Below are 14,344 nucleotides of genomic sequence, written 5' to 3' on the forward strand. Positions count from 1 at the left end.
CCCATTCACCTAATCATCAATATCACTTTGTAATTTTATGTTTTCATCTTCAACATTATGTGTTCAATCCTTTCATAATTTGAAAGCTTCTGGATCATCCCTTTTTAACCTTCTCTCATCCAATGAAAACAGTCCTAGTTTTTCAAATCTCTCAACTATATCCTCTTATCCCTCATATCCTAACAAATCTATGTTGCACCTTTTCCATGGTTGCATCTTTTTTATAATGGGGTGCTCCAACTATGATCTAATTAATGTCTTGAACAGATTTTTCATCACTGCTTTTGTATTGAATACCCCTATATATACATTCCAGAATCTCATTTGCTCCTTGTATGGCTTTATCTACAATGCTGCTTTGCGGAGACATGTAGAAACTCCATGCCATAGTGTTTTGGTATACCAGGGTGCTGTGCTATCACACCACCTATCTTGTCCACACAATCAATCTTTCATTGCTAGTTCAGTTACTCTAAAATCAATCTACTTATGCAATTTACAGTTGGGGTCACTGGGTAATGATCAGAAGTAGCCTGGAACACTAATGCCAATTATAGTGCTCTAACCACTGACCCAGCTGAAATCAGTTAATTCAATATAGACCATGGATCAAATTTGGGATCTTCATTCTCTTCCTCAGTACCACCCAATGGTGTAATTACCCACTCAGCCTCCTCCTCCGATTACATGTCTGCATAAAATAGATCCATGCTCTTGTCATACTAGTGAAGCCCGTGTTAAGGGAATCATCCTGATGAAAATCCAATCCAATCCATCAGGCTATGACTTTTTTTCCATTTTGGTAAAAAGCAAAGCTTTTTGTAAGGTGACACTGGGGAAAACACAAGTGCCCCCTTTGAGGTGGAACAAACAACAAACACCCAAACCCTAAAAAAGGAAAGATAACTTATCAAACTAAACAATATTGTTGTCCCTATCCACTATGCACTCCAGTCCCTGCGGTGCCCACCGGTCGCTGAAGGCCTCAAGCTTACCGGTAGACATTGCCTGCTCCTTCTCCAGGGCCACCCTGGCACGGACAAGGCTGCGGCAGAGAAACAGGCAGGCAGCCAGAGCGACCACCCCCACGGACCGTGTCCAACCTGGACCTGTGAATGGCCACCTTAACCAGGCCCAAGGCTCCTTTTTAAGTTAATTAACTCTGCATCAATTTTTTTCTTTTTTTTAGATTTTTATTTTCCCTTTTTTTATTTTGTCTTTTTTTGTGTGTTTTAGGCCCCCCTTTGGTTTAGGGTGTGTTTATGTGCAAAAAAACCCCAAAAAAACAAAAAAAGTGTCAAATTAAAATTTTATTATTACGGTCCAGGATGTACTCCAGTCCCTGCGGTGCCCACCGGTCGCTGAAGGCCTCAAGCGTACTGGCAGACACCGCGTGCTCCATCTCTAGGGCCACCCGGGCGCGGAGAATTCCGCGGAAGAGAGGCAGACAGTTGGAGCGACCGCCCCCACGGGCCACGCCCAACCTGGACCTGTGAATGGCCACCTTAACCAGGCCCAAGGCTCCTTTTTAAGTTAATTAACACTGCATCAATTACTTTTGCTGGCAGTTTACTGGGGAACAATCATCTGAAGTTGATTAGTCTTGTTTGAGGTTATTCATTGCAAACCTGTTATATGGGTTCTGAGCTCACAGTCCAAGTCAAACTGCCTGCTTACCTTTAAATTATCTATAACAAGCCGTTCATGTCAGAACTTCCCAGGATCAGATCTGGCTCTACATTCAAACTCAGGTGTAGCTCTCAATTTTGAATTTTTATGTTCACAGCATCGTTCCAAGATAAAGACTGAGGCCCAATCTTGAAAAATGTTGTCATTTTGTTTTTAAACAGACCCCCACCTACCCCCTCCGCTTGGGTTTGTAATAACGCAAATGTGATAAAGCTGAACCTGCCCAACACGTAGTTCTTAGTTGCTGGGAGTCGTCACATGATACGGGAAAACTATGAGCCAATGCGAGGACTAACCCAATAATATCCACTTCCGTCATGGAGAGAATGCAGGCATAATTTTTCACTATCTTATAAAGAAAGTTTAGTTTGTGCGGCATTAAGAAGGTTGAGTTCGTACACTTGTTCCTGTTGTAAAATGCCATGGATGCGATATGGCAGTACCAGTTTCGGGTTATTTTATTAGGTGACTCCACAGTGGGGAAATCGTCCATTCTCAAGCGTTTTACCGATGGGACTTTCAGCGAGATTCAAGATCCCACCGTGGGGGTGGACTTTTACGCTCGGTTGCTGGAAGTTGAGCCGGGCTGTAGGATCAAACTTCAGTTATGGGACACCGCTGGCCAAGAACGGTTCAGGTCAGTGCGATTATTTGTGCTGTTTTTAAACTGACAAACCTCCCTTTCAATCGGCGCAGACGTTACGAAACTTTTGTGGTTTCAGGAATAATGTCTTTAAAAGCTTTTGGACAAGTTGAGTAATGCTTACTTTACTTTGGTGGCAACTTAAAACTTTGGAACAACGGTGACATTTCTGGTCATTTTCCAATACAAACTTTTTTTTTCCTGAAATATTTCCGTAAAGTGGCTGCATCCTTTAAAATATTTTTAAAAATAACATTTTTAGCATTGGGTGAATGTAGCGTTAATCCAGTCCTTTTTTTTGTGGGGTTACGAAAATGTCCTAAAAGGAAAACTCCCCTGAGAAGCCCGTGTTATATTTGTGCCCAGATTGCATTCAGTGTCTGGGTGTATTGCATGTTCCTTTGTTGTCTAATGTAAGGTGGGGCATTTTACAGAAGGAAATTGTTGAAAATTAATACTGCACATGGTTTAAGTTGGAAACTGTAAGTCAGTGTTTAAATGTTAGAGGTTCAGTTTACCTTATCAATGATAATTCTGCTAATCCTACAGTCAAATCTGCGAAAGTCAAATATTTGTAGGACAGGGCGTACGGGGAAGGAATGAACAGCTGCATTAGGGGATGAGTTGTAAATTATAAGTTCAAATAACACAGTATCTTCATGATCCGTTGTTTATTAAAACGTTGTTTATTAAATACAGAACCAAACTGGAAATTAAACAGGGTCTGATTTAAGTTGATCTGAATTTCAGGGACGTACTGTATGAACTGTAAACCAATTTGGATCCTCCTAATACCTTTTAAGAAACGAGTCTGTGTGTGCTCCGCTCGCCAATGCTTTTCCCGTTCCGCACACAGGAAGTAAACAAACCAGCGAGTTCCATCCTTCAGCTCCTGGTGTAGCGCCGGTAAAAATGTGCATGTCAGAATTAGGGAGTGTTCTTACCAGACTCTTGGTTCTAACTGGAAAACGCCTTCCTTTAAGTTACAAACTAAATAATAACTGCTTTTAGTTACATTATAGCCTGATAGAACTAAATTTGTTCCCATTTGAGAAAAAAAGCTGGAGCGAGAAGGTACTGTAGCTTTTTTTTTGTAAATTCTTAGAGGCTGGGATAATATGAATGCAAGCAGGTAGTTTAGAAAGAAAGTACTTGCATTTATATAGCGCCTTTCACAACTTCAGGACATTCCAAAGCTCTTTAAGCCAATTAAGTACTTTTGAAGTGTAGTCACTGTTGTAATGTAGCCAGGTCCCACAAACAGTAATGTGATAATGACCAGATAACCTGTTTTAGTGTATGTTGGTTGAGGAATAAAATATTGGCCACGACACCAGGCGAACTCCCCTTCTCTTTGAATAGTGTCATGGGATCTTTTATGTCCACCTGAGAGGGCAGATGGGCCTCGGTTTAACATCTCATCTGAAAGACGGCACCTCCGACAGTGCAGCACTCCCTCAGTACTGGCACTGCAGTCAGCCTAGATTATGTGCTCAAGTCTCTGGAGTGGAAACTTGAATCCACAACTATCTGACTCAGAGGTGAGAGCACTACCAACTGAGCCAAGTCTGACACCATGACCTCTCCCCATCCACTCGAGTAAATAAGTACAAAACTGGAAAGCCTAAAGCCAGACCAGAGGTTAGATAAGTCCCTCCTTCTGCTTGATAGGAGCAGATTTGCATTTTAGACTGTTACCAAAAGTAGTTAATACTATACCAATTAATATATATGAAAAGGAATTATTGACAATGATAATGGCCAAATACTCAATGATTTTTATCCAGTTGGGATAGTGGGTTGCTATTTGTGGGATGCAGCTAGCCAGGACTGAATGATGTGGCTGTTATCTTATGTCCTTTTTTTTTTCCCCTTGATCACCTTCATGGACAAAAGAATTTTTTTTTTCTTCTTGGAAGGTTTACCGGTGTTTATCCTCAAATAAGTTGGTGAATCCATGACAGTGATTCCTTATTTTCATAACCATCGGGGGTAGAGGGCTCAAGTTGCTGCCTCATCTTGAGAGAATGAGGATCAAATGCAGGAATGTCCATCTCTTTTAAGGTTGTGGAATTTTTATTTAGTTTCTCATACATGGGCTCACAAAATAGGATGTGTAAAGATTTGCCTTTATTATGTCTCTCTGGATGTCCCAAAGTGATTTGCAATGAATCGTTGTGAAGTGCAATAACTGTAGACAAATGCTGCTGCCAATTTCCACTTGGCAACATCCCATTAGCAGCAATGGGATGGATAACTAATCAGTCTGCTTTTGGTGTTGGTTGAGGAAGAATGATGCCAAAGGATCTTTGACAGCCACCTGAACCAAAGAAATGGACAGTTTAAAATCTCATTCAAAGGATGGCACTTCTGAAAAATACTCCCTGAATACTGCATTGGAGTACTAGCCTAGATTTTTGTCCTGGAGTAGGACTTGGAACCACAACCCTCTGATTCAGCAGCGAGAGTGCTTCCAAATGTGCCAAGCTCGCAATCTAAAGCTGATACTGAATTAATGAAAGTATTGAAATCGATCAGAATCTCCATACGATAAATTCTGACTGAGGTCAGTCGCCTCTCGAGCATAAAACAATGTGTACCCCATAATATGTACCAAGTATATACTTTTTAGGTTAATGAGGAAGTTAAATTAATTAGCAGCAAATATCATTTCCATACAGTAAACCTCTGCGCCTTACTGCTATAATGAAATGCAAAGGCCTGGGTTCGGGGTATCCCTTAATGGAAGAATGCCGATGGAAAACATCCACCTGTATACTGATTTCCCCAGAGGGCTTTTAACAAACCATCAACTGCCTATTCTCTGGGGCTAGGACATAACTTGCAGGGAATAGAACAAGATATACATTCACAATTTCTTATTTCTCAAATGACCACTCCTTCAACAGGGGTGGTTGAAATTGGTGGAGATCAGTCATTGTCAAGATCTGAACAGATTTCATTTTAGGTGGCACACAAATTATGAAAGAGTTTTTAGGACCACCAATAGTTCTGACTTATTTGTATGCAAGGTTTTGTGTGCAGGTCATTACAACTGGCTTCCGTTCCATAGACAATTAAGTGCCATTTTAAAGAATGACCAGATTTCCAACCCCCTGATCGCTATCCAACAGATACCCACTGGAAATGCCCATGTATGGGTTTTGGATAAAGGTGAGCTGTGATTGTCCCTCACAGCCAGATGGACAGACAAGATCACTGGCCATACACACAAGGCAATTCAGCATCAACAATATAACTTGCTGTTATATAGTGTCTTTTTTATATAGAAATAATCATAGTGTTAATTAAAGAGGTATAATCGAAAAATGGAGGCTGCCAAAGAAGTGGATATTGGGGGGGTTGGGGGTGGGGGAAATGACCAACCTTTTGGTCATAAAGATGTGTTTTAAGAAGGGCCTTTAAAAGGGGAAAGGGAGGTAGAGAGGTGCTGGGTTTAGTATGGGAATTCCAGTGCGCGAGACCTAGGTGGTTGAAGGCATCAATCACCAGTAACAGAAGAGGAGGGATGAAGGGGTGGGGAAAAAGGGAAAGTGGAGGCAGGGAGAAAATAAACATTTGTTTGGTGTAACTTTTTTTTCCTCGCTAGAATTAGAAATAGATGTCTCCCTGTTTTTTCTAGATAGATATTTATTTCCAGGGAATAAAATTAGTTTGAGACACATCAAAAACCTTCTGGATCACCATCTTTCTGATCTCAACTCTTTTGGTTAAGCATCTTATTTTATTTTTTTCTCCCCTTCTGAGGTATTGATTCTTTGCTGTCATGCCAGTCATCCTCTGGTTCCTCACTCAAGTGGCTATTATTCCCATGTGAACCTTGGAGGTGAATATTGGTCGGCCAGTCAATTGCAGGGAGTATTACAGTCAAGTCCAGTTCTGGATTTACCCATAGATCTCTGACACACTTTCAGCAGAGATTGCTAGACAGCTAACAGAAACACGAGAGCTGGAATATTTTCTGCCTAAACCAGGGATTCAGCAAATTATAGTGCTCCTAATGCCATCTCGGCTGCAATTAGTTTACTCAGCATAGACCAGGAATTGAAACTGTGATCTTTTAAGTTCTGTATAGATGGTTGATCCATTTGAAGAGCTCTCTGAGAAAACTCAAGCTTTGACTGAAAACTAGTAATTTTGAAATACTCTGAGAAGTGGTGAACATTCCCTTACTGTAAGCACAAGTCTAACAACTGTTAGTATTTTCCAATTAAAATATTTATCTGAATAATCTTTAAGCAGGTATTGTACATTGTTTAAAAAAGGTTGCTGTATATGTGATTCCATCTTTTTTGAAGCAGACCTTAACACACTATCCATATTTGGATTATTGAATACACAAAGCTAATAACTTCTAGTTTAGAAACCTATATAAATGTCTGATGGGTCAGTGATGAATATCATGTAATATGACACTGAGCCGTACAGTTCAGGAATTAGCTGATCTCAACTGAGGTGATTTGGAGCACGTGTTCAGCCAGGGAACAAAAATAATGATGATCCCGGGTTACCAATCCTGATCACTGTTTACTGACCCCTGCTGGAGGGCCATGCTTGTGCACCCAGGTTAGAATTAAGCCTCCATGGTTGAATGGCCCTCCAACACGCAATGTCCCCGCTCACCCATGAAGAGCGACCACAGTCTGCCTTAAAAACCAGATTAACCAAATATTGGAGGGTGACTGCAAACTGAACCCAGCATGAGCCACCACCTTCAGGTGAATTGGGCTAAGGAGGAACATTTAAAGAAGGGGAAAAAAATAGCCTATGTATTTCCTTCCAACTTATGAACATCCTTCAATAAATATATTTTGCTAATCACTTTTTTTTCTCCAATTTTCTCCCCTCCTCTTCTAAAGATGCTGACTCACTCTGGGGTATATTTCCAAGGCAGCTCTAAGTAGTCTTTATATGTGAATCCATATAGTAAGAAAGCCAAGCCTGATCTTGTCCTCCCCTTTAAATGTTCATACTTTTGAGCAGTAATCACAACATAGTGATCAGGGACAGGAACTACTGAATGAATTTTCCCTTACCTAGCCTGAGGATATGGAGGGCAGTTGCCGGACCCCACCCCCCTGCTGTCTGCGGTTCGATCACGTAACTTGGCATGGATCAGTAATTGATCTGTGTGGCTTAGCACTGAGCCAATTGTGATGCCCCTACTGGTGCCCTGGGTTAGAGTAGTTAATTTTGCAGTGTCCAGAATTAAAATTAGTGCCTTCCTGATCTGTATGACTAAGTACCTCAGACAGTGCACTTGTCCACTGGCCATTAGGGTGGGGAAATGACACATTCTGTCTGCCCTTTTGTTCAGAAAATACTTTGTAAAAGGGCACTGCCTAAATTTGAAATTTACCTGAACAAACAAAAGGAAAGCACCTAGTTCTTCCGTGGCTCAGTATATAAATGTATTGCCTATTGTAGTATTGAGCCACACAGTTTGGGAAGGTCCTAAATTTAATCCACACTCTGCGCTGTATTAATTGCAGTGAGTGTACTGCAGTTAATACAGCGCAGAGTGTGGATTAAATTTAGGACCTTCATGAACTAAGTAGAGGAAAAATTAGCTGCATATGGTGACACCACTGTTCCCGGCCAGAATGGAGATGATTGGGGAATTCCCCATCAATCACGCCTGGAGACCCTGCTGTAAGTGAATGCAATTGATTTCATGCACATAAATTCTGTTGGTTGCAGTTCGTCGAGACTTTTTTTAAAAATAGGCTGTTAATAGACCTTGTGTGTTCAACTGTTTGCTGAGTAAATAAACTTTGTTTGCTGTAAAACACATTGTTTGACTGTAAATCCCGTCCCACCTCCAACTCATTGGCTGACACGGTGGTGTCAATAGGCATGCCGAAAAAATTATGTAATGTATAATTTTTATAGTTTATGAAATGTTATTCCGATTACTTGAACACTGGGCAACAATATCTCAGGTCATCGCTGAGGTAGGAGCAAAGCAGCTTCAGATCCTACAGACCAGCAATGTGGAGAATTTGGTGTTTGAATTAATCATGTTACATCTTGACTTCCAAGTAACTAAGCACAATATGGCGGCCTCTCTTTGGGCGCTTTAATACAATTTTATAATTTACTTGTGTTAAGTGACCCGTCCATACATGGAAAATTCAATGGCCAGAATTTTAGTATTTCCTATAGGCCAGATAGTATCTAGATTTTGTTCTAGTTTTATCTTAAATAAACTGGCCTTTACTATTAAAAAGTACATAAAAGACCAAAATTACAAGTCATCTCTATAATAAAACTGGATTTGACAAAAGATCTGCCAAATGGTTAGAGACACTTGGACTTGTATGCTCCATTTTGTTGTTAACACATTTGAATGAAATTCCTTTGCCTACTATTTAAAGAAAGATATTAGCCCATTTATTTAAAGCATTTCTTATTAACATCACACTGCAGGATTTTAAACCCAACTATCCCAACTGTATGGCACTTACTAGAGTAAGGGTGCAATTTGTTGGAGTGGTAAAGATTGGCTACAGTGTTCCATAATCTGTGGGATTGATCGAGATTGCAGAATGCCCACCATAGGGTGAAGTCTTGAATTTCTGATTGTGTTTACATTAAGTGGGCCCACTGTTAGATATAGCTTCTGAAAGCAATCAATTAATATTTTCATGTCTCATTTCAGAAGTCCACTACTGGATTGATGGATTTACCACAGCTATGTACATCATTTACTTTGTTAATGTTGTTCATATGGTACAAGTACAAAAGCTCTCTATAAAATGGTAATGGCTTAGAACAGCCTAACCCCTGCACTGTTGCCTGTAGAGACTGGGGAGTTTCTTGTCCACAGTTATTATCGCAGTAGTACATTTTTGCAATTTTATTTTATACAAGCAGTTTACGCACTCTTAAGACATGGTTTCATACGGTGTACATGCTATAGTGCACATTTAACAATGATTTGAGGTAAATGCAATGAGCGTCCTAAGTAGTTATATACAGTTCTGTGCATTAGAGTGAGGGGTATTTGGGGGCAGAGACATGGTCATCCCCAGTCTGGGATGCTGAGGGTTGTGGAGGGGAAATTGTTACTGCAATAAGTTACAGCAGCAACAGGTTCTCATGCATTTGGGAGCTGCCTCCTCAGCAGGTAGTCCTGGGGCTGGTCTGCTCAGGTGGATTACCTTCAGGAAGAGGCCCCATATCTCGTGCTGTATGCGTGTGTACCTCGCCCGACAGGGCAGCCAGATTGATTAAGCCCGGGAATCCTGGCCCCCAGGACTTAAAAATAAAAAACCTGTCAAAATGGAGGCCCGCAGCCTTCTTAAAAGATTTTACTGACCGACCCGGCTCCTGAGAGGGGATTTATTACCCTCCCCTCGACCTGCCTCAGTTAAAACTGGAAGTGGGCGGGTTCGAGGCAAGTTGGGGTCGGGGTTTTACAATTTTAGCTTCCCGCCTGCCCCCAAACCACCCATTCGTGGGGTTAAAATTTACCCCATAATCTTCACTAAATTGCTGAAGTGTTCTGCTGGAACTCAATCTATGATGTTGAATGGAGATGGAGGTTTGTTTCCATAAAAGGAAATTTTGGCCCACAACTTAAATTCCTGATGACAGTGCACCTTTTAAACTGTGGTAATAACATTTTGGCACACGCACTGCAGATTGGTTTGGACTAGTTATAGACTGCAGATGCTACTTTTAGCACAGAACGCAGGGTGATGCAATTGACTAGAATAAATTCAGAATGACAACTGGGAAACCATTAGAGAATCTTCAGTAATTGTTTACCAAACAGAAGTGCCAGCAAAACCTTGTCACAAAGGTTTTACAAAATGTAGAAACACTACATATCCAGCCACATTTAGAGCTGGTGTATACTGTTCAGAGTCCAGAGCTGGTTTCTGAATTGTCAGGTACAAAGAACAGAGCTGTCGTCTTTTACATTGATCAGCAACATTGAACCAACCTCACTGGTCATGGTGAGTACCACACAAGCCCGAGCCCACATTACCCGTTTGAAATCCACACTGAGTGCTGATCAGACTCGCATGTTGGCCTCACCTAGCTCTGACGTCAGCATCTTGGCGTCTTAAAGCAGAATAATGCTCAACGAGGGGAGGAGAGAAAAGAGAAGTCATTTTACTTTTTCTCTCTTATAATCTCACCACTCCTTCTTCTATCCTCATGATGGTCATTACTTGCTGGTGCATGGTTCTTTTTGTTAGGCAATCTCCGATATCTTGCCCGAGTGGCTGTTTTTCAATGTATGAGCCTAGATCATGAATCTGTCAGCTATTCAACTGCTGAGACACCACAACCAAGCCCAGTCAAGTTCTCACCAGAGATCCACTTGTGCAGAATTCTGGCTGGATAGCAATATGGAACTCTGGGGCATGGTGACTCATGGGTGCTGATGCCAAATGTGGTTTCCCTCACCTGAGAGCAGCTAAGCAAGCATAGACAGGGGATTGAGCCAGGCACCTGTATGGCTCAACTACTCACTGGATAAACTCCCAATGGGGGAGTAAAAGAAATACTCTTAATCTAAAGTACCCTGTCCTAGAAACCTAATGGAGGAAAGAGTGGTAAAAATGATCGAGAATGTGTTCTGAGTCTTCTGCCCAGTACCTCAGCGGGTAAATGGGTTGTTTGATGTCTTACTGGATCCTACACACTAGAAAAATTACAAGTTGAAGCCTCTTAGGGAAGCAAGTGGTGGGACTACAATTGGCCTCAGGGTCCCAAGGCAGGGGATGGGGTGGGGGGGGGAAGAGAGAATCAGTCAGGCTGCTACTCCTGATCGCTGTAAAATGCACGTGTGAATGTTGGGCGATGACAGGGTCAGGCTTGGCTGCAATGTTCCCATGACCAAATGTGCTGGCAATTACTGTCTAGGCTCCAGCATGAGTGAGGTAGCAGGAGCTAACTAAGCTATAGTCGAGAATGGGTCTGTACCCAGAGGAGAGGAAGAGAGAAAATAATCAGATTGTCAATTCGATGCCAATTATAGCAACTGAACACAATTCCAAAACTCAGTTGGCACTGGAGTAATGTTGCCAATGAGGGAGTGATTCCAGCAAAGACTTCACTCCAAGCCTAGTAGTGTAATCCCTTGTACCAGTATTGCATGAAGCTTGATCCTTAAGGCCTGGGTTTCAAACTGGTATGCACGCAATATAATGAAGTGTCTGATCTATGCTGGAGAATGTTTTTCACGCTTGTGGTATCTCTAGGTTACTTGGAATCTATCTTTGCTCCATTGCATGTGTAATTGGGCATTAAAGGTTCACAGTCCATTTTCATAAGCTGTAGGGCCTGGGCTGTGGGAATACCTGGAGTAAATTAGTATATGAGGCAAGTGTTTTGCCAGACTCTTAATTCTTGAGCTCAACTAAACTTTCTAGGGAGTCACTGAGCAGTAATGAAGAGGACAAATATCAGAGAGACATCCCACTGACAGTCACACCAGTGTCACTGGCAGTTGCCAAGGAACAGGTTACCTGCCTGCCTCCTGAGCCAGGCAATAACGGGAGGGTGGGAGAAATGGAATGAGGAAGAGAAAATAATCACGTTAGCGGCTGCTGAATTGGGCAACTTCCGTGTATAGACGCAGGGAGCGAAGAACAATCAAAGCCACCATGTGCCCACCTGAATATTGTGAATGTGTCTAGAGTCATTGTGTTCATGATAAATTATTAATTTGTTTCTAAACTGTTGTCCAATTAAAACAATGTTGTGTTTCAGATCAATTACTCGATCCTACTACAGGAATTCTGTCGGGGGTCTGCTGATGTTTGATGTGACCAATCGGAAGTCATTTGAGAGCATCAGGGAATGGCTGAAGGAAGTCAATACCCACGTATATCCAAACAAGACAATCTTCGTTTTGATTGGACATAAAAGCGACTTAACTGCAGAACGTAAAGTGTCCCGTGAAGAAGCAGAGAAGTTGGCAGACACACTGGGTTTGGATTACCTCGAGACTTCAGCCAAAAATAACACCAATGTAGACAAAGCATTTATGAAATTAACACAATGTATTTATGATTCAATGAAAGTAGGAGAGATTGCATTTGAGCATGGTTGGGATGGAGTCAAACGAGGATTTAATCCAAGGGTATTGAATTTCCCAAAGGAGGAAAAACAAAGTGATTGCAATTGCTAACTTGGCTTAGGGTGTAATCAATGAGTCACTATAGCAGAAGCAGATCAGCCCCTTACAATAATATGTGCATTGTGTGATTGTATTTTATTCATTACCCTACCGTAAGGTAATGAATAAAATACAATCACATAAGTTATATAAGATACGGAATTAACAATGCAAGAGATTTCGAAACCTAGCTTCACCTGAGCAATCATTAACCGCGCAACTTGCTAACAATGGCTGGTGTGGAGGTGCAAATTCCAGTAGGGGAGGTAATTCTTTAAGAGGGAATTTGCTTGGGTACTGATTCATGCTCCTTACATCCTACAGTGTTTGAAAGGAATTGGATAACAGGTTTTGGTCATCATGGGGTCTTCTCATTAAACAGCAACATTCTATTCCGAGATGCTCAGGCAGTGAAGAGAAGCTCCAAATTGGATTTTTAAAAATCTTGTTTCTTTGGCTGGTGCAGCCTAATGGTGATATCATTCCTATGTTGATATGTTGTATAGATGTCAAGAATTTCATGTAATTGAGCTTGACTTGCAGCCTCTATTATTTCTGCCGTTTGCGTTTTGTTGGTCTGTACACTTCAGGACTTTGGTAACTTATCTTGCAAGCTGCCTTTTGTGACTGCAGAGGTTCCTCTTATGGAAGGTAAAACAATAACACAATACAACAATGGATTAAATCTGTGTAACGAGGCAATAGCTGTCTATTTAAAGTAAATGGAAAAATACTTTCAAAAGCCGTTATACTCAATAATATTAAAGAAATATTGGCACCTTCTCCATGATCAATTGCTTATGTACACGGGAAGAGTAAAATCCGAGATCGCGCCCATGATTGTTGTCCTGTAGCACTTGCTGGAACTCCCATGACGTTGGGCAAGAAGATGATCAGGTTTTATGCTGATGCCCTCCACTGGAAAACAGCCGACAAATACTCACTATCTAGGGTCATGTGAAGAATGGTTCCACGGATAAATTACAGGAGGGCTTCTGCCGCACACCCCACCCTTCAGGAGAGATGGGGAGAAAACTAGCTTAAAAAAAAAGTTTAAACATTTATTTTCAAAGAAATACAATTTCCCTCTTATAAACTTGCTCCTACATTGAAAAACGTTTGGAATATACCATTTATCTTTTTGTTTGTCGGATATGTCTTTTGACATGGACATGCTGAGGGCATTCCATAGATCAAAACTCAGAAGGTTTAATATTGCTGCAATACTACTGATTTCTCATCTACTTCTAGTTTTGACAATATGGCCACTCCTACAAATGACCATAAAGCCTTGACTTTCTCCCCTGCATAATTCAAGACTTTTTCATCACAAAACCATTCATTTTAGTGGAAGCTGCTTTTTATTTGAGGGGCAAAGAGTTAATATGGCCTATTGTTAAACTTGGCGCAGGGTAATTGTTAGTGGATACACTAAATATATACTGTAATAGGTGAGTAAAGATTGTAATTGGATACTTTTAATTGATTTAAAATTTTAGTTATCCCATGCCAGTCAGGTGTATTTTTTTAAAGTGGCATTGTGATACAATTTAAAAGTATCTAATGATCCTGTCTCATGAAAGGTATGAAGAAATTTTAATATCCGATTCCATTCTGCTGTTCCTCGGTACTGGGCCCTGGAAATCAGAAGAATGACTCCTCTTTAATCTGTGTGTAATCCTTAATTTTTAAAAAAATAGTAGATTTGAGTAAACTATGGAGACATACTGGTTGGAGAAACTATATTAGACCTTTGCTGCTGCTGCTGCTCAGAGTCTTGCTGCCACGCTATAACGCGTGTACAAAAGTTAGCCGCAGCAAAAAAAAATTCACGTTCAGTCTTTGCAGGGAGA

The 14,344-nt window shown here is 41.1% G+C and overlaps 1 protein-coding gene across 1 annotated transcript; it reads left to right on the plus strand.

Moving 5' to 3' along the window:
• Positions 1–1,975: 1,975 nt before the first annotated feature.
• LOC137342659 (ras-related protein Rab-39B-like) lies at positions 1,976–13,274 on the plus strand. The gene is made up of 2 exons (XM_068006716.1): positions 1,976–2,326; positions 12,083–13,274. The coding sequence occupies exons 1-2, from the start codon at positions 2,112–2,114 to the stop codon at positions 12,501–12,503; spliced, it is 636 nt and encodes a 211-aa protein (XP_067862817.1). The 5' UTR covers positions 1,976–2,111; the 3' UTR covers positions 12,504–13,274.
• The last annotated feature ends 1,070 nt before the right edge of the window (positions 13,275–14,344 follow it).

Source organism: Heptranchias perlo, chromosome 26, assembly GCF_035084215.1.
Source record: "Heptranchias perlo isolate sHepPer1 chromosome 26, sHepPer1.hap1, whole genome shotgun sequence".
NCBI classification, from domain to species: domain Eukaryota; kingdom Metazoa; phylum Chordata; class Chondrichthyes; order Hexanchiformes; family Hexanchidae; genus Heptranchias; species Heptranchias perlo.